The 19,884-nt window shown below is 47.7% G+C and overlaps 1 protein-coding gene across 1 annotated transcript in view; it reads right to left on the reverse strand.

Moving 5' to 3' along the window:
* The window catches only part of GRTP1 (growth hormone regulated TBC protein 1), an 89,217-nt gene that overhangs the window by 28,923 nt on the left and 40,410 nt on the right, over positions 1-19,884 (reverse strand). The window contains exon 5 of the mRNA XM_045283813.1: positions 17,064-17,160. Coding sequence (XP_045139748.1) covers positions 17,064-17,160 — 97 coding nt within the window. The remainder of the gene's footprint in view (positions 1-17,063; positions 17,161-19,884) is intronic.

Raw genomic sequence — 19,884 nt, forward strand, 5'->3', positions numbered from 1 at the left:
GTAGCTAGACTGAAAGTTATTCTTTGGAGGGCCAGGGAAAGCAGCAAGCCAGATGGTGCCGCTGTACTGTCACCACTCAAAGGATGCCGACTCCGGACCCCCAGAGCAGACAGAAGACCCGATTCTCGGGAACTTAGTTACAAGACTACCACTGTGCCTTTCCAGACCCCCAGCCCCCGGCCCATGCCTTTCCTAATGCATGAACAATCCCCTCCACCCTCTGTGTGGGAGACAGTTTTTTGTCAGACTAAACCCGCTCCATCTCCTTGAAGCCCACACCCAGCAAGACTCTCGCTCTTCCCCCCACACCTGTCTTATGAATTGGTTTATTAGGGGCAGACAGCCCACATCACTTGTTACCATTTCTCACGGGGATAAAACCCCTATTCAGTGGCACATAAGTATGGGGCCCACCAAAAAGGCAGGACAATTCACTTCTGTAACAATACACATAGGGGGCAGGGGAGGGGGCCAGTGGGCAGAAGTGACAAAGACCTGTCCCAGGGGACTGCCAGAAGGACCCTCTCCCTGGAGCTGAAATGACCTGGATCCCGGCGCCCTCCATCAACACATCTCCTCACGGAGATGCCTTCATGTGGCGCCATGTGCAGCGAGGTTGACACTACTCAGGATGGCTCCTCCGGCCATCGTCTCTGTAACCCCCACCAGATGGCTGAGTAGGAGCACGCACTAGGGTATGGAGGACTCCACAGAGGGGACTGGTCAGGTTTACCATTCCTCTGGGTGTAAGGGAGCCATCCCACGGCCAGCAGGAGGCAGGAGCCAGGTTTGTCCGCGATCCTTGCATGGAGGAGTGGCAGCAGGATAGACGGAGAACAAGGAGTTCCGGTGGCCCATGGGAGAGGGGCTGGCTTCCCAGCCCGGGGGGGAATAAAGCCCAGTGCCTTCAGGCAGGAGAGTGGGGTGCCCTGTGTGCATCTATCAGCACTAAAGGAGCTTTGTTAGCACCTGTCTGAGCAGGGCAGAGGCTCAGGGGTGAGAAGGGTGGTGGTGGTGCTGGCCTGTCCGTCTGGCTGAGAAGAGGGGCTGCCGCAGACAAAAGAGTTGCATCCTTGAGGTTTTCCGATCCTGTCTTGTGGTAACCCATTAACTTCCTAATAATGTGCCAACATTGTGCGCATTGTCCGTGGGTTGTGTGTGGTCACAGAGAGAGACTGTTGAACCTACCAGGGACTGGAATGCCATGGGAGAGGCGGTGGGGTCAGAGCTGGATGGAGGAGGATGGAAGGTGGAGGCGTGTCTGACCCCTGCCTCGCTGCCTCGCCGGGTTCATCCTTGGTGGATGTGGAGTTGGCTTCTCCTCCTCGTTTACATAGCTGCAGGAGCTCAGAGGTGGTCCCACCCTGTCCCTCACCTTGCCTATATAATACAGGGGTCACAAAGGGAAGAGCTTAAAGGCTTGGTACATTTCTAACATCTGATGGGTGCTGCCTTCTTGGGGCCCAATGAGGTCACGGATACTTAACATCTAGATGCCCTGGTTGCCCCTCTAGAGATACGGATGCAGCAGCTCTGGGATGGACTTCCTCTGGATTTTCATCGAAATGGCAGTGGATCCACATCAGTTACTGTAGTGGTAAACCTGGTGGCGGAGTGTGTTAAGCATCGGACCACTAACCAAAAGGTCAGCAGTTTGAAACCACCAGCCGCTCCGTGGGAGGAAGACGAGGCTCTCTGCTCTCATAAAGTTACAGGTGTGGAAAACCATAGGTACAGTTCTACCCTGTCCTAAAGGGTCATCATGAATAGGAATCAACTTGACGGCAGTGAGTTTCTGAGTTTTATGTGGACCGACCAGGAGACTGGGGTATTTGTGGATGTCAAGTCCTTCGGCGGTGGGAGAGGAAGGCTCTCATACCACCCAGGTCTCACATGGTGATCTGGACGCTTCCACTGAGTAATAAGCCCCACCAGTTGTGTGGCGCTGGTCCCACCTTGCGACAAACCCAAGCATGTCAGAGTAGAACGGTGCCCCTGGGATTTCAGATGCTCAGTTTTCAGGAGTGAATGGCCAGCCTGTTCTTCTGAGGTGCCTTTGGATGGACTTGAACCTGCAACTCCTCCGTTAGCAGCTGGATGGGTTAGACAAAAACCCAAGCCAAACTCCCTGCCATTGAGTCAATACTGACTCATAGTGACCTTATAGACTGGATAGAACTGCCCCTGTGAGTGTCCGAGACGGGAACTCTGTACGGGAGTAGAAATGCGCTGTCTTTCCTCCCACAGAGTAGCTGGTGGTTTCGAATTGTAGCCCAACGTGTAACCACTGTGCCACCCGGGCTCCTATCCACAATATAGCTTACTGATAATTAAATGATGACGTTCTGGAGAAAGAGGAAGCATTTTCTTTCCAGGTATATGGATGATGTAAACATTTTTGAAAAGACCTCTATTGCCTATCTACCTCCATCAAAAAATAAATTACCTTCTTCCCTGCCAAAAAACTCCCACAAACCACATCTGGACAGCTTCCAATGGCTTCTCAAATTTTCGGATCTCAGTTATCTGCATATCTGACCTCTAAATCCATCGGCCTTCCCTCCTCTTCTGACACCCCAACTCCACACACAAGGCACGTTCCAGAGACCAGTAAGTCCTAGGGCCCCTGGGGTTGTAAAATCCACAACCTGGGCCCAGTCCCTCCCCCAGTGCCCCTCAGGGCCAGAGGGCTCAGTTCATGTTCTCAGGCTCCAGAATCTCTGCTCCGCCTCCGATGAGCGCTCCCCAAGAATGGAAACCCCGTTAGGAAAGGCAAGGAATCCTGAAGGGACTTCATGCTGGTGAGCCTTTCAGAAGAGCGGACTGGCAGTGAGCACTCTCAACAAGAGGCTTCGCAACAGCCACGTGCGATTGCAATGATCACACCACCACCACCTTCCCTCTACATGCTCTTCAGTGGAAACAACAGAATATAGAAATGTGTATTATATGACTCCAAATTTATTTCTAAAACAGCTATTGTAAAGTGACAGGAGAAAAATACTAAAAAGAAACAGATCCTAAAAACCCATCAGTGGTGGCTATCAGAAAGTGGTGCGTAATTTTATTTCTTCAACAAAAATTTTCTCCTTTGTAATTTTGATACCATGGATGTGCGTGGCAAAACACAAATGAGATGAGGCCTGTGCATGCTGCGGAAAGAATCTGGCACACAGTAGAGTTGGATAACTACGTGTGTCTGCAAGAAATGTAGCATGTGGACACAAGTGTATCAATGTTACATATGGTCCGGTTAAAAAATATGTATGCCTGCCGTTTCCTGGTTTTAAACTGAGGACTGAAGGGAACATCAACCGCTTAGCAACAGAGAATAATCTGGCTCTTTCTGGGATGCCACCGGACGGACAGTGGTAAAGAAACCCGAAGGCTACAGTTCGGTAGCCTCCGGAAGCAGCTGGAATTGTTTTTCCCCTACGTGTGTTGCCGTGAGGTGCTGCCAAGTGGGTTTCGATGGACAGTGTCCGACAGGATAAAACACCACCCGGTCCTGCGCTGTCCCACCACTGCCCTAATGCTGGAGCTCATCGGTGCAGCCACTGTGTCCTCCCTCTTCCTCTTTCACTGCCCCCTACTGGACCAAGCACGGCGTCCTCCTCCAGGGACTGGCCTGCTTCAAGGAGCACCGTGGCTGCTCTGCTCTTCTAAGACAGATTTGTTTGTTTTATTTGGCAGTCCTTGGCACTGCCAACATTCTTCGCCAGCCCATCATTCCAATGCACTGATTCTTCTTGGGTCTTCCTTATTCAATGCCCAGCTTTCACATACATATGAGGCAAGCAACTGAAAACACAAAGCTACAGCCTTGCTTTTCATCGCTTGACGTGGGTCTCCCTGTAGGAGTGTCCTATTTTCTGTCCAACACCCAGTGCTAAGGACGGGCATATTAGGTACCTGAAAAGTAATAGGTTGTATGAGTGATAAGTAGGTACCTGATAAGTAATAGGTTATATGAGTGATAAGTAGGTACCTGATGAGTAATAGGTTGGATGAATGATAAGTAGGTACCTAATAACTAATAGAGTATATGAATGATAAGTAGGTATCTGATAATAGGTTGTATGAACAAAAACTTTCCCTAAGAACATCTCTTCTTTCCTTTTGAGCACATATCTCCCTTGCAAAGGGTCTTCAAAAAGCTCCTGGGAAATTTCCATTATCAACTGCTTCCTGAGGTTGACCAAAGGGTAGCCATATTGGGAGATCTGAAATTCATTTTTCTCAGGCCAGTTTATATCTGCTGCCCCACCGTAGTTATTAAGATTACCACCTTCCACTTCCAAAATATCCCTGGATTATGGGATATTTTATGTTAGAGAAAGGAGAAACAACATATTTAACGTGATAAACTCTGCTGTCCTGAAAGTGAATTATTAGTATGCATTCATGCTATGCTTAATAAATATGCATATCCTCCCTCTACCCAGGGGGCATTGGTAGTTCAGGGAACAATTCTCAGCATCCCTGCGGGAAACCTGGGTGTGGACTCCTGGTCAATGCATCTCATCACGCCATCCGTACTCACCAACCAGTGTGTGCTGCTAGGAGCTGAACAGGTTTCTGACGAAGGCAGACCAGAGAGAAAGGCCTGGAGATCTAGTTCTAAACTGTGGCCCACAGAGGTCTGGGGCTGTCATGAGTTATGGGCTAGCCTGGAAGCTAATGAAACAAGAAGCTCTACCCTAGCAACGAGGACCCACTGACTAGCACGGAATGCCCCTCGCAATCTCTGGGCCATTTCCTAGAAGTGGACTGTCAGGAGTCCTTGGAGAAGTGGTTGGTTACAGGTTTAGGGCAGGATCTGTGTAAGAGGCAGACAGCAAGGGAATGATCAAAAACAGCGCAGGTTGCGTTCAATCCATACAAAGCAGTTGGAGCATGGCTTGTGGTCGTAGCCGATCCGTGCCAGGGTTCCCGTGTTGTCATGGGTATGTCTGCGGTTGGAGGCTGCAGCTTGGTTGTCAGGAAGACCACTGACTGAGTCTGGCAAGCCCGAGAGCTGCATCTCAGTCCTCACGATGCTATTTAAGGCCTAGCATCCCTAGAAATCATCTTAGCTCTCTCGCCTCCAGTTGTTGAAATCTTCAATCTAATCCACTCTTCGATTTAAAGCTACGTGTCTACCTGTGAGTCTCCCAGGGGTTCTGGAATTCAAGAAGCCTCCTGCAGAAGTTCCTCTCTGTGACTACTCTCTATGACCAATGACCAGTCCAAACCCAGGCAGGGAGAAGGGGGCTATAGACCTATGGGTCCTTCCATGTCTCAAACGAAGAGTTACTTCATGGTCATGTTTGTCTGCTCTGTACCCATTCAAGAAGTCTCGTGTTTACAATGAAACCATTCTCTTGAAATGCATCTATAAATATTCCTCACTTGCTGATTTCATCATTGGTAAAACAAGCAGGCAGCTCTTGGCAAAGCTAGACATCTATGAGTGATGCCAAGATAAACCAACAAGCTAACCTTGGATCAACCCAGGAAAGGTCAGCACTGTCCCCAAGGGGCATCTAGATGTCAGAGGTGAAAAGACATTGAGAACAAACGATCCAATGTGCCGGCCTCTGAATGAGAAGTCTAATTTCCTTCCATCTCTGGGATATAAAAACATGCACTTCCTTCCCTGTGGCTACCCTGCAAGACCAGATCCTCTTAAAGAATAAGGCAAACCCCATCCCCATGCTCACCCCGTCTGTCCCGTTGTTTTCTAAGGAGATAATGTTACGTGAGTTCCCTCGGCATCCATGGAGCTGTGATATACCCTTCTTAGACCAAACTGTGGATCAAGGCAGTAAAGGTGGAAAACGATGATGGCAACATAGGTACAAATGTGCTTGACATGATGTATGGATGTATGGAGTGTGATAAGAGTTGTACAAGCTCCCAATAAAATGATTAAAACAAAAAAAGATGGGAGGCCTGGTCTTTTTGTTCACATTAAAAAAGTAATTTAACTTGAAATAATTTCAAACAGAGAGAGAAATGGTAGGACCTGTGCAAAGCACTCCTATACTCCCCTCAGCTCGATTCCCAACTGTGCACGGGTCATAACTTTTCTCTCCTCTCCTGAATACAAGAAATCCACCTTGGCACGACATTCCACCGCAGCCCACACACCCTGTCCAATTGCCTCCAAGGACCCCAGAAATACCGTTCCCATGAGAACATCCCATGGAATCTACTAGGAGACAAGGCTCAAAAACCAGAATGCTCAGAAAGACAAGGACTAGTGATGAGCATTAAACCAGGTCTGGGGCAGGGAATGTGTAAGTGGAGCATGCAACTACTTACAACAGCACAGCATGAGGAAGCTACCAAACTCGACCAGGGGTCATGCCAAAAGGACTCAGGCACCAACCTGAAGAGGCTCCCACTGGGCACAGAGGGGACCCACCATCTGCATTTCAACAAAACGATCATGTGGTGCACCGGATTATGTATTTGCTATGGCTTCTAGTCAGTCTTTGTCATTCTCACCACAGGACTCTGTGGAAACATGCAAATAGGGTGGGGAGGACTCCGAAGAAGAGATTGGTCAGTTTTCCCATCCGCTGGGCAGAAAATGAACCAGACCAGAAGCAGCAATGGGGGAACTCAACAGGACCATCAAGAAAGGGGCCTCACACGCAGAACACATCATTTGGACCCTGAGATCCCTGCACAGATAAGCAGCAGTGGTGTCAAGAGGGAAACAAGACAACAAACCGGGCTGTGGGCTTCCTGGCTCATGGGATGAATAAAGCTGAGTGCCTGTTGACGGAGGGTAGTTTGCAGAGTGGGTGCCCCTTGGGCATTCATCATGCCCAAGGAGTTTTGTAATAGCACCCATACAGGGCAGAGGCCATGGGCCACACGACGGAGGTGCAGAGGACCATAAAGGGTCTGCCTTTGGGATGGTTGAGAAGTATGTTGATCTGTAACCTGCCCATTTCTGATCCTGACTTGTAATCTGTTCACTTCTCCATCAAACCCCCTCATTGTGAATACTGCCTGTGAGTTCTGTGGAATAATCCATTTCAATGGATGATTGAGCCCTGCTGAGAAGTGGGGTGCGGTGGGAGGAAGAGTTGGTGTCAGAACAGGGTAAAGGAGGCTGGGGGAGGGAAGCATATTGGACCTCAGCCTCACAGGAACAGGTCTGGAGCTGAATGGATTTGTTCCTTGCTGTCCTTTGGGAAGTCAGAGGAAATCAGACACCATCACACATCATTTTTACAGATAATGATTGCACTTAACTACACCCTTCAAATATGCTTAAATCTCCGAAAACAGTAGTTTAGTTTAACAGTAAAAAAGACATGCCTTGAGCATTATGCTCATCTCAGAGCTGTGTGTGTGAGATCAAATGCCAGCAGCAACTGGAAAGATCAGAGGGGAACCTAGGGGGCAGTGAGATGAAGTTAACGCAGGAGGGCAATGCAGAAAAGGAGGGGGAGTAGAGTGGTTCGACCTGAAGAATGTAATTGGGTTACTAAAGTACACACTCACAGTTGACTCAGTGTTACTGATACATTCCCAAACAGTGAAATTGGTGTATTTTTTCTCCCATGAAGTTTTTATTGTGAATTGGGTAAAGGTTAACAGAGTGGATCAGTTTTCCTTCTAACAATTCACACACATTTTGTTTCATGTCATTGACTGCAATCCCCACAATAACATCTCTTCCTATATCCTTAGGTAAATGTCACCCTTTTGACCTTAAATGGTCGCTTATTGGAGGCATGTGTACCTCCCTAGTGTAAATGGTTGATTATTGGAGGCATGTGTACCTCCCTCGTGTAAATGGTCGATTATTGGAGGCATGTGTACCTCCCTCGTGTTAGTGTCTCACTTATAGATTTGTCTGTTAGGCTGAAAGTTGAGCCAGGACGGTATGTACATCTCCAGACTTGAGGGGTGACTACGGGCCATGGTCTAAAGACTTCAGCTCTAGGCAATGAACTACCAGACAGACCAGAAGCACTAAAGACATTAGCAGGCCCATTAACTGGGATGTCTCATGAAACCATGATCCTAAACCTCCCAGCCAAGGACTCAAAGCCTCTGCGGCGTCTGCTTGTGCTTCGGAGCCACAGCAGCTGCTCTGCCCTCTCTCTTTTGTAAGCACATCTCTAGCTCACAACACTGGCTGATTCAACTTTACATAGAGGGTTCAACTCATCACCAGCAATTACGATAGTCAACCAGCTTAAAACAATAATAGTGGCCAGAGTATGAATAAGAAATCAACAGAACTTGTTAATTTGGCAGATACAACAGTGGCGGGAGGAAACCAACCAACCAGAATCCTTCAAGCTAAAAGATGATGATTTTATTATTTCTTTACTCAAGTGCAGTATGGGGGGAAGGTACTTCTTACTAACCTGCAGGATCTATGTCATCCTTTCAATATCCTCACCAGAGAGCTTAAAAAAACGAATTAGCTAATCAAATAGCAATGCCCATGGCCATTCTCCAGATCCTACTCATCCCATAGTTCTGAGTCGAACCTTAGCGTCCTAGAGGCCAAGGCGAAGGACTCCATGAAGCTTTCAAGCTGTAAACCTTTGCAGAAACAAGCCTGCCTCATCTGCTCCTGCGAAACTGCTGCGGCTTTCCACCCATCAGCCATTTGGTTATAGCAGATGAGCACTTTAACCACCGTGCAACCCAGGCTCCTCAGTCAGACAGCAATCAAACCGATACAATTAAAAAATTTGTACCAGGGGCTAATCAATGACAACCCTAATGGAAGCTCTTTATGCTCCAGGGAAATGATTAATTACTCTCCACCATAAATTAACAAGGAAATCTCTAAAGGGAGTCAAAGCCAGATTAAAAAAAAAAGGCATAGATCCAGGAATGGGTATCGGGCTCATACTGAATCCTAGCTCCAATTTAAAAACAATTAGTTCTTACATCATGGCCCAGCTTGATACTCACCCTCTGGAAGGAAACACAGAAGATCTGGGTGCTACAGCAAAGTGTGGTGAAGAAATTCGATGGTGCCCGGCTATCAGATAAAATAGTGTCTGGGGTCTTAAAGGTTTGTTTCCAAACAAGCAGCTATCTATCTGAGATGTCAGCTAAGTCCACACGTTCCAACATCAGTGACAAAAAGACTGAATCATATAAACCAAAGCCACAGGAGAGAAGAGCATCAGAGCCCAAATTGTGAGATTCTGGTTTGCAGAAGGCTACAGATGACAGGGGCAGTCCAAGATACATCTGTGAGATCTATACAGGAACTAAGCCTCCCGTGATTTCCCTCTCTACACAATGGAGGGATGGGAATAAACTGGCGACAAAACAGACTACATTGGAGAGATGGCTATAGGAGATCAAAATGATAAAACTGACTCCAGTTGTTAAAATCTTATCGGTTGATCCTTCCCATACACGTTGTGCCTGATATGGTTTCCAACATTTCATGTGAGTGTGTGTTTTCTTTATATTGGGGTTTAGCTCTGATGTATTTGCGCGCACGCGCACTGGTTCATGGGGCCATCTGGTAGTTCTGATGGATTGTGTCACTGGGGATAGCCCTCTTGAATTTTTACTCTATGTTTTTCTGTTTTTTGGTATATGAAACCCACGAATGATGAATCTATAGGGACAGGAAGTAGACTTAGGGTTCCTGGGAGGGACAGTGGGGCGGGAGAGATAATACCAAGGAGTTCAGGAAGAAAGCGCATGCTTTGAAACTGATTGTGGTGGCAACTGGACAATACTGCTTGATGTGATTGAACTATGGAATGATATGATATCTGTATTAGTGCCCAATAAAAAGTTTTTTTTGGGGGGGAAAAAGTTGTGCTGGCATTATGACAATCAATCTTATTAGAATATTTTCTTCAGTTTTAAAACCATTAGCTCCCCATTACCTCCCAACCTCCCCTGCCATTACCCTAATCTAGTTAGACAGCCATCGAGTTACTGTCTCTATAGTTTTACCTGTCTTGGACTCCATATAAAGGGTATCATATGATCAAATAACAATGACAACAAAACAGAGAAAAACCTTAATCCAAGAGAAAGCAGAAGATAAGAAAAAATTAGAATAAAAGAAGGATCAAAAGGGAAAACATAACAACATGATAAACTTTAACCTATGTTTGCAGTCACACCCTTTCCAATGCTCTCAGTCTGAGGGAAGACTCGTCACATCCCTAGTCGGTCTGAGGAAATTCAATGGAAGCTTCAACCATGGGCGAACTTTTGAATTTCAGCTTTCACTGTCATCGATAGCCTTGTGCAAACACATGCTCAGAATTTAAGTTCCAATACCATTCCCTCCTCTGATCTTGGATTTTACTGTTTACAATCCTTAAATGGTGTGCTCTTTCCATGTGGACTTAGCTCACACCTCACTTAGACGGTTCTTGTTTTAAGATAAGCCTTTAAGACCCCAGATGCTATTCTTTTTGACAGGCAGGCACCATCTGATTTCTTCACCACACTTTGCTATAGCACCCATATTTTCAGTGATCACTTTATGAGAGCAAACACTGAGCAGGGCCACATCGTAAGAACTAATTTTTATTTGATTTGGGCTTATAATTAAGTGTGAACTCAAAGTTCATGTGCGTTTCTAAAGTTTACATATATTCCCAGTCCACTTCAGAGGCAGCATTATCAGCTTGTTGAGAAATAATTTAAGTAACCTCCATAGGACAGTTAGTAATTCTAGTAGTATAATTAATCTAGCCAATGGTATAGAATTACAATACTGCTGAGAAAGGAAAGGGCACATGTATAGAATAGCATTTTAGACTGAAGTACATGGATGCTCAGTTAAACAGGGTTTAACTGTTTAAGAAAGCAATGAGCTTAGACACATGGCAAACATTTCAGTAATGCTCCAACGTCTGCAGGACTGAAACATGTCCCATAAAGCAAAGAAAGCATCAAAATGGCAAGTGTGTGGTAGGTACGCTAAAGAGGCCCATTATTGGGCAACCTCAAAATCAAGATACGTGAAGCCAAATCCATGACCTTGAGATAGCCATCAGCTCATCAGCTGAGATTATTTCTGTGATGAGCAATTAGCCATTTGTTTCCTTGTATGGAGAGGAAAATCAGGTCGAACCAGTTTTTCAGGATGTGAATAAATTAATGCATTATTGTGTGGATTCAGTTCTTGATGTTAGCTTCCACGGTGGCCCTCCCCATCCCCCCACATCGAAACGAACACCATGACCCCAACTGACGTCTTCACCTGGATCTTGTGTGGTGCAAAGGAAGCACTTTCTACTCAAGGAAAGGGTAGCGTCTGTGCTGGTCCTCATCCATCCTTTCAGAGGGGCCTTTCTTTGATGGCGACTGACCATGACCATGACCATGACCATAATCATGACCCCAAACAAAAACAAAAAACCCAAACTTACTGCTGTCAAGTCTCGGTGCGACTAATCAGAAACAATAAAGTTGATCATTTTACACCAGGAGAACAGGAAGGCTTTCTAAGCAGTAGCTAGACTGAAAGTTATTCTTTGGAGGGGCAGGGAAAGAAGCAAGCTAGATGGTGCCGCTGTACTGTCGCCACCCAAAGGGTGCCGACTCCGGACCCCCAGAGCAGACAGAAGACCCGATTCTCGGGAACTTAGTTACAAGACTACCACTGTGCCTTTCCAAACCCCCAGCCCCCCCGCCCCATGCCTGTCCTAATGCATGAACAATCCCCTCCACACTCTGTGTGGGGAGAGCATTCTTAGGACTGGATCCAGTCTGTGCCCTTGAAGAGCATATTCAATACACCTTCGCTCTTCCCCAGCATCTGTTTTATGAATTGGCTTACTGGGGCAGGCCGCCCAAAGCATCCAACTTGTATGAACACAACCACTCCCAGCTAAGGGAGGAGCCCAGGTTTAAGCGCTGGGCTGCTAACCACCAAGTTGGGAGTTCAAACTCACCAGTCAATCTGTGGGAGAAAGATGAGGTTGTCCACGTCCGCCAAGACTGAGAAACCTTAACCTTAAGGAGCAGTTCCGGTCTGTCCCACAGGGCCACTGAGTCAGAGTCAAGGTGGAATTGACCTGCTAGCAGCGAGCTCGGGTTTTTGAACTTGGGCAACTAAAGGTTTCACTATTTCCTTTGGAATGTCTCTTAACTGCCACCTGCCTTTTCACTGTCACTTTAGTTCAGCCCTCTCCGCTTGTTCTTATTAGGCACCGTCCAGCGGCTCCGATGCATAGCGACCCCGCGTACAACAGAGTGAACCCCTGCCTAGTCCAGCGCCGTCCTCCCCAGGGCTCTTCTGTGTGAGCCCTCTGCTGCAACCACTGCGTCCATCCATCTTGTCCAGGGCCTTCCTGTTTTTTGCTGCCCCGCTACTCTACCAAGCACGATGTCCTCCTCCAGGGACTGGTCTCTCCTGACAACACGACAAAGGTTTAATCTGAGATACTGAGAATTATCTTCCCATGGCAATCCCTCAAGCCCACAAATACCACACGAATGTTTATAAAATGCTCTTTCGCTGGGCCACTCAGCTCGGAGGTCACTGTTAACAGCTCTTCTCTTGCGTCGGAGACCCCTCGGAGCAGCTTTTCTTCCCCCTCATGCAGCGTTCCGCTCGGGCTGGGCTTGACACCCGCAGCTTTCTATTCCTGCTAGAACTGAAGCATGGGTGCCCGCCTAACCCACTGCCACGAGCCCATTCTGAGTCCCGGTGACCCCAGAAGACAGCAGAACTGCCCCTTTGGGTTTCCAAGACTGCAACTCTTTACAGGTGCAGGAAGCCTCCTCTTTCTCCTACATGGGATGCTCACTTAAACAGGGTAAATACTTATAGAAATTTCAGTGGCTGGAGGTTTTGAACTGCTGACCTCTGGTGAGCAGTCCCAAGTGGAACCCACTACACCACCAGGGCTCTCTGGAGTTTGAGCAGTACTTCCGATTTCCCTCCATCCGGAGCCTGCTTGCCTTTAGTGACCCACACACGTGTCATCTATGATTTAGAGTCATAGAGCCATGGGTCTAAAGCCCACTCACATTCCTTAGACCTTGGTCTCTTTACCTGTAAAATGGGTTCAGTAATTGTGTCCATGTGGGACAGTTGCCAAGGAATCCTGGTTATTGCGGGTTATGTGTTGGGTTACAAGGTCAGTAGTCAGCTACTCCCCAGGAGAAAGATGAGACTTTCTGCTCCTATAAAGATTTACAGTCTTGGAAACCTAGAGAGGCCGTTCTACCCTGTCCCATGCAGTCAATGGGAGTCAGAATTGACACAATGAGTGTGGTACAATTTTCCAAGGATTAAATGAGTAAGTACATGAAGTTTAGGATGTAACTAGAAGCAGAATGCCGAATAAGCAGTAACTGTAGCTAAATGTCACCCTACTTACTCCATCTGTATGGCGAGAAGATAATCTTACACACTGGGCAAGGAAGCCAAACTACATCAAGAAGGACAGAAGGAAGGCTCGTTAACAACTTTCCTCCACGCCCTTGCTCACTGAGAGCAAAGGGGACGGACGGGAAGCACTACCAGATGACTGATGACGAGCCAAGACTAAAGCCTTCACTGTGGATTACGACTCAATAGAAACCCGATTCCTTACATGTGGCCTAATCAGCAACATCACGCTACAGATCACGATATATAAAAGACTGAAGCTGTTAGGGATGCCACTTCACTCAGATCACAATCAATGCCATGGAAGCAGCAGTCAAGAAATAAAATGGTGCATTGCTTGGTCAAATTGGCTGCCCCATCTCTCTTTAAGTGTTAAAAAGAAGACAAAGGTGGACCCGAACCGAGCCACAGGAGCCTCACCTGTCTCATGGACAGGTGAGAGCCGCACACTGACTAAGGAGGACTGAAGAAGAATCGAGGCATCCGACTGATGGTGTTAGTGAAGAATGTGCCAGAAGCACGCACAGGGCTGCTTTGGAAGTACCACCAGAAAGCTTCTTAGAAGCAAGGATGGCAAGGCAAGTCTCTGGGCATGTTATCAGCAGGGACCAATCCCTTGGAGAAGAAGAAGTCACGCTTGGTAAAGCAGAGGGTCAGTGGAAAAAGAGGAAGATCCTCACGGAGATGGATTGATCCGGTGGCTGCCACGAGGAACTCAAACGTCACAGGTGTGAGGATGGCCAGGGATTTCCTTCTGCTGTCTGCGGGACTGCTGTGCTTCACAACTGGGGGATGGCACCCGGCAGCTACAAAGTAGCTATGGATGAGCCCTGGTGGCACAGCACTTGGCTCTGCTGCTAACCCCAAGGCCAGGGGTCTAAGCACACCAGCAGCGCCCTGCGAACATGCGGCAGCCGTCCGAATCTACAGAGGGATCAAATCAGAGAGCCGACGGGGCAGTTCTACTTTGTGTAAGAGACAGCTATGAATCAAGAGCCACTCAATAGACAACAGAATGCTTTTCTTTTTTTTCCTTTTTTGCTGTTGTTGGTATTTTTTGGTGGATAGCTACAGGCACACCCTTCTCCTTTCTTTAACAGATACTCTCATTTCCCGGAGGTGAAGTCAGGTCTTTGGAGAAGGGCCCGGGCACTGCAGTGGTAGTTGGGTCCAGAGCTACTCAGCACAGTTTCCTGACTCAGGGAAGAGAGAAAGGGGAGGCCTGGGAGGAAAGCACCAGAATAAAGCAGTGATCTAAGGCTCCTGAGAAGGCAAAGCCTCCCCATCCACCAGCCATCAAGGTCTTCCCACTCACGCCATACACGCACGTCGCAGGCCTCATATTGCTATTTGCAAGTCTTTTTGTCCTTACGGCTGAGCATGATGTGCACTTGAACTGATAGCACAAGGACAAAGTAGCCTTTCTTTACAAGTCCTCTTTCCCTGGGGGAGCACTGGTTAATTTTTTTTCCCTAAAGTGGTCTTGTAAAGATTTTCTCTTCTGTTGCCCTATTTGAGAACACCGAGCAAAACACACGGCCATTCAACAGTTTCTGTGTGTGCCATTTAGCGACACTGATGACCTTCCTCAGATTGTCGATCACTCTCACCCTCCTTTCCCGAGCCAATCCGACCCCTTTACTATAAATTGACTGCCCCACTAAGATTCCAATCGAATCTTTCAAGTGGCTGTTTTATTTTGACTCTCTAGAAAAATCAAACTCACTGCCATCGAGTCAATTCCGACTGACAGGGACCCCATAGGGCAGACGTGGCTCTGCGGGTTTCCCAGACTGTAAGCTAAACTATTGTTGAGTGTTAAGAAAGCTGCAGGGGATAATTTTGGCTGAAGGTTTAAAGATGACCTCAGGGCAATAAATTCAGGGGTTCATCCAACCCCCTTGGGTCCAGATTGTTTGGATTTCATGAGAATTTGAGATTTTGCCCTGCATTTCCCTCCTTTTCATCAAAATTCATCTATGAAATCTTTGATCATCCAACTATCTGGTCGTGGCAGCCGGATGCTATCCGGTTCTTCAGCTCTCATGGTCGAGGAGGAAGTTGCTCATGGAGCCAGCCAGCCAGCCACACCTTCCACATCCTTCTCCTCTTCCTGACTCTCCTTCTTCCTCTGCAGCTCGAGGCAAACAGACTCATTACTGATCCCTGGTAGTGTAGTGGGTTACACGTTGGGCTGCTTACTACAAGGTCAGCAGTTTGAAACCACCAGCAGCTCTGCAGGAGAAAGACGAGGCTTTCTGATCCAGTAAAGACCTACTGCCTCAGAAACCCACAGGGGCAGTTCTACTCTGCCCTATAGAGTGGGTCCCTATAGATCCCTGGCGGCCATAGTGGTTATATGTTGAGCTTCTAATCAGAAGGTCCAATGTGTAACCATTATGCCACCAGGGCTCCTATGGAGTTTAAACCACCAGCTGCTCCGCAGGAGAAAAACGAGGCTTTCGACTCCTGTCCAGTTGATCTAGGAAACCCACCGGGGTGGTTCCACCCTGTCTGGCTCCTATGAGTCAGAATGGAGTTAATGGCAGTGCCTAGTGGAGTGTGCCTTGGATGACTGCCTGCAAGCGTTTAAAGCCCTGGGCACTACACAACCATCTAGGAAGAAGAACAGAAGCACTAAGTATGTTCTCAGGTCAATTCAGTAGGATGCCCCATGAAACCATAACCCTCTATCTCCAAACCAAGGAATCAAAGCCCAAGAATTTTGGTTTGTACGTCAGTGGCTGCTCTCCCTGCTGTTGTTCAGTATACCTACCACACACCTTTTTATAGCTGTACACAGCTTACTGATCCCCATCGTTGGGCAACCTTACTCTCAGTCAGTGTGATGTGCCATCACCATGAACTTTGCCAACCTTTTCATTGCTGGTACACTTTCATAAAATACGATCTCTCTGCATTTGCCTGCTCCAATCTTTTTTATACCAGCAAGATCATACAGTATTTGGACTTCTTCCACTCGGTACAAAGTCTTCTAGCTCCCACCAGACTGTCGCTTCTACCAAGGCTTCATTGCTCCCACGGGCTGAGTGGTCTGGATGTACGTCGGTCCGCTGTCCGTAAGGACGGTTTTGTTTGCCCAGGCTTCTTTCAGGAGCATTTAGGTTGTTTCCACCTTTGGGCTCTAAAATTATTTGGCATCATCTTCCACAGTCTACATTTCGCTTTGCTACCAGTTGGTGGTAAATTTACTTATTAGCACGACACCAATTAAGGAGCTACACATAAAGAACAACGGTCTCCTAAAACAGCAGTAAAAACCAGCGGAGAATGACTGCGTCCTCAGCAGTATTCACGCACGTACTAACAAACAGATCGGCGAAACCAAGAGACTCTCACATCCATTCTGTCATCTGGAGTGACCTGGCTCTTTATTGGAAGTGCCATGTGCCCCTACCAGTCTCAATATGAAAGAGCACAGGCCGAGCGACAGGTGAGCCCAGCGGATGGTCTCAGCCACACTCAACCGCTAATGAGAAAGATGGCAACACCAGTGGGCCCGGAAATGCCTAGCTGTGCAGGCTGGGGCTAGTCGACCTCAGTGTTTTCCTTCTCTTTCACTCAAGCGCAAAACAATTTTAAACCTCGACTCCCAGAGGTTTCCCTTTGATCTTGACTCGGCAATCAGGACTCACGTCAGTCACATCAGACCCAGAACAGGTAAGGCATGCAGCAGGGATCTCCAACATACCGGGTAATATCCTTCCAATAAGAGCATCTAGCAGCCAAAAGGATTCTTCTTCATTCTTTGTTATGAGAAGCAGATAGCCTGCGATAAAGTTCATTCCCTGAAATTAGAAAAGGGAGAAATGGAAGGTCACGTTGAGTTTTAAACCGCCTCAGGCTCTACCTGGTAACCAAAACAACGATGGAGCCCACAGCCGTGAGTGGACCGTGATTCACTGCGACCTTGTGCAACATAGGAGAGCGTCCCATCAGTCATTCCCCACGTCGACGCCTCACCTTTCTCCCATGGAGTGGCGGGTGGGGTCAAACAGCTGCCCTTGCACTTAGCAATGCTTAACCCACTGCACCACCAGGGCCCCTTGGCTGCTATTCAGTTCCCACTTCTTTTACTCAATTCCTAAAACTTGCACGTTCTAGGAGGATTTTTTTTTCTTCAAAGTAGAACTTTTTTGAGATACTAAGGACCCGCCATTTAGCAAGGTTCTGCACCCTGCCTGAACATGAAGAAAAGGGACACCTATAAACGGCACTCTGGTGCACACCGCTTCAGGAGACCCAAACCCATGCCTTTCCCACCAACCACTAGTAACCTTGCTCCTAACAAACCCAAACTCGCCACCAGGGGGTTCGTGTCTGACTCAGGGAGACCCTCCAGGACAAGGCAGAACTTCCCCCGTGGGTTTCTGAGACTGTAACTCTATGGAAGCAGAAGACTCCATCTTTCTCCCACGGGTGCCTGCTGGTTCGAATCTCTGATCTTGCTCCATCTTTCTCCCATGGGTGCCTGCTAGTTCGAATCTCTGATTTTGCTCCATCTTTCTCCCATGGGTGCCTGCTGGTTCGAATCTCTGATCTTGCGGTTAGCAGCTCAACTCGTACCCATTATGCCACCAGGTTCCACTGATAGAAACTAATAGTACGCAAGTATCCATTAGGAGGTAAATTAGCCCAACACTCTTTAATAAAAATAGTAAGAGAATATGATCGGACACACGCAAACACTGGGAGGATTTTGTGATGGAGACTGTTTGCCCCCCACCCCCACCAGCCTTTTTTCCACCTTTGCTTGCCTGTATTGTTCTAAAGCAGCTACTTATTTCTCTAGTCATGTTGTTGTTGCATGCCGCTGAGTCAGTTCACACTCATTTTAACCATGCAGCACAAGGAAACCCTGCCCGGTCCTGCGCCAGCCCCTAGTAATAAAGGAAAGAAGCCCCCCAGCTTTTATTAACCAACGAGATGAAATAACACAATAGCAATGCAGGAGACAGAGCTGCAGACAATGAATATTCCTACCCACGGCTGGTAATACCATAAATGATCCCAATCTGGAATTCAATGGTAATATTTATCAAGTGCTAGAGCGCACACGCACACACACTCGTACACACACACACAGAGCTTCTCATAGCCTTTAACGATGCAATTCACTTGGAAAACAGACCCCAAGACTGTGACTCAGGACGCAATCTGTACAGGGGCGATCATGTTATCGCTACTGGTGAAGACAAACAACAATAAAACAAGTAAGGTCTCCAATCCTGATAAAAGACATCAACGAGCCCAGGACGCTGCCTGACGCTGGGAGAAGACAGTGGCAGCACTGTCACCGCAGAGAAGCGTGTGGATGCCGGCAAACCGGGGAAATGCTAGCATGTAAGCATCCCGTGGATAACAAGCAGGGGCACGATGATTCTATGTGTATACCTGCACACACACACAGACACAGACATGCATATCCATGTGAACAAAAGCCAGCAGAGCCTAAGGGCAGAAGCGGGCAGGGACTGTGCTAATGTGTTAAAAAGATGTGGGTTTCGAACTAAATAGATAGATCGATAAATAGGAAATGAAAAGTGTCAGATAACGAGACACTTGATAAGTTGGCAAGAAGGAGTAGGTGTGTCTATCTTTATAACGATGTTCAAAAGCTGCTTTCAGAGCCCAGAACCGCGGTAGGTGAAGGCGTCTAGCCGCTCTGCCTTCCCAATTCCCATTCGTCATCACCCTGACTCATAACTGCCGAACTCACAAGGCCTTTTTTTTTAAAGACTTTCAAAATTTCCCAGTGAGGAGCGAGGTGAACCATCTCTTTGATGACATCTCCCTCATCACTGACTAACAAATGAACAGTCATAAAATGTGAGGACAGAAATCCTGTCTGAGGAGAACAGGGCCATCCTAGCTGCCGCTGTCTACAGGCACCACGTGCGTGGAACAAAATCAAGAAAAATCCGGCCCTCATGAATTATTGAGGCTTGGTGATCCGTCTCGGTCCCCGGTCCTCACTGCTGGTCCTTTGCCCGGCACGATTTGCAGCGCTCCTTGACTGCACCTTCCTCCTTGGATCGCTGGAACCCACTTGCTTTTGCTGGAACCAACGAGCCATGACAAGTACTCAGGGAGCCGGCTCTCAAGGGGCCAAAGCAACCCAAATTTTAGACAAAGATTATTCAATTTTTTTTTCTTTAGTGGACCAAGCACTTTTGGCTCCCAGGCTTTTATAAGAACAGATGAACGTTAGGTTGAAGCCACCCACCCCAATGGCTGGCTTTCATTCGCTGTCTCCTTATGAAACCATTACCCAGACTGGCCACCTCTCAGAGCGTGGGAAGCATGTGGTTTCCAAAGCGGAAGAGGCTGCTTCCCACAGCCTGGTACTCACAACCAGGGAGACGGGTCATCATCTGTGGCGCGCTCCTAAAAACATTCAATGAGGCAAGTTCCTTCTGCACCCCAAAGCCCTGACCCGAATCCCTCAAGCCTGTGTTGGCAAAACAGCAGGCTCCCGGCTCATAGGTGAGGCCCCCCACCCCCTTCTGCTC

Source organism: Echinops telfairi, unplaced genomic scaffold, assembly GCF_000313985.2.
Source record: "Echinops telfairi isolate 266 unplaced genomic scaffold, ASM31398v2 ScPeMD7_7467;HRSCAF=8505_1, whole genome shotgun sequence".
Classification (NCBI taxonomy): Eukaryota; Metazoa; Chordata; class Mammalia; order Afrosoricida; family Tenrecidae; genus Echinops; species Echinops telfairi.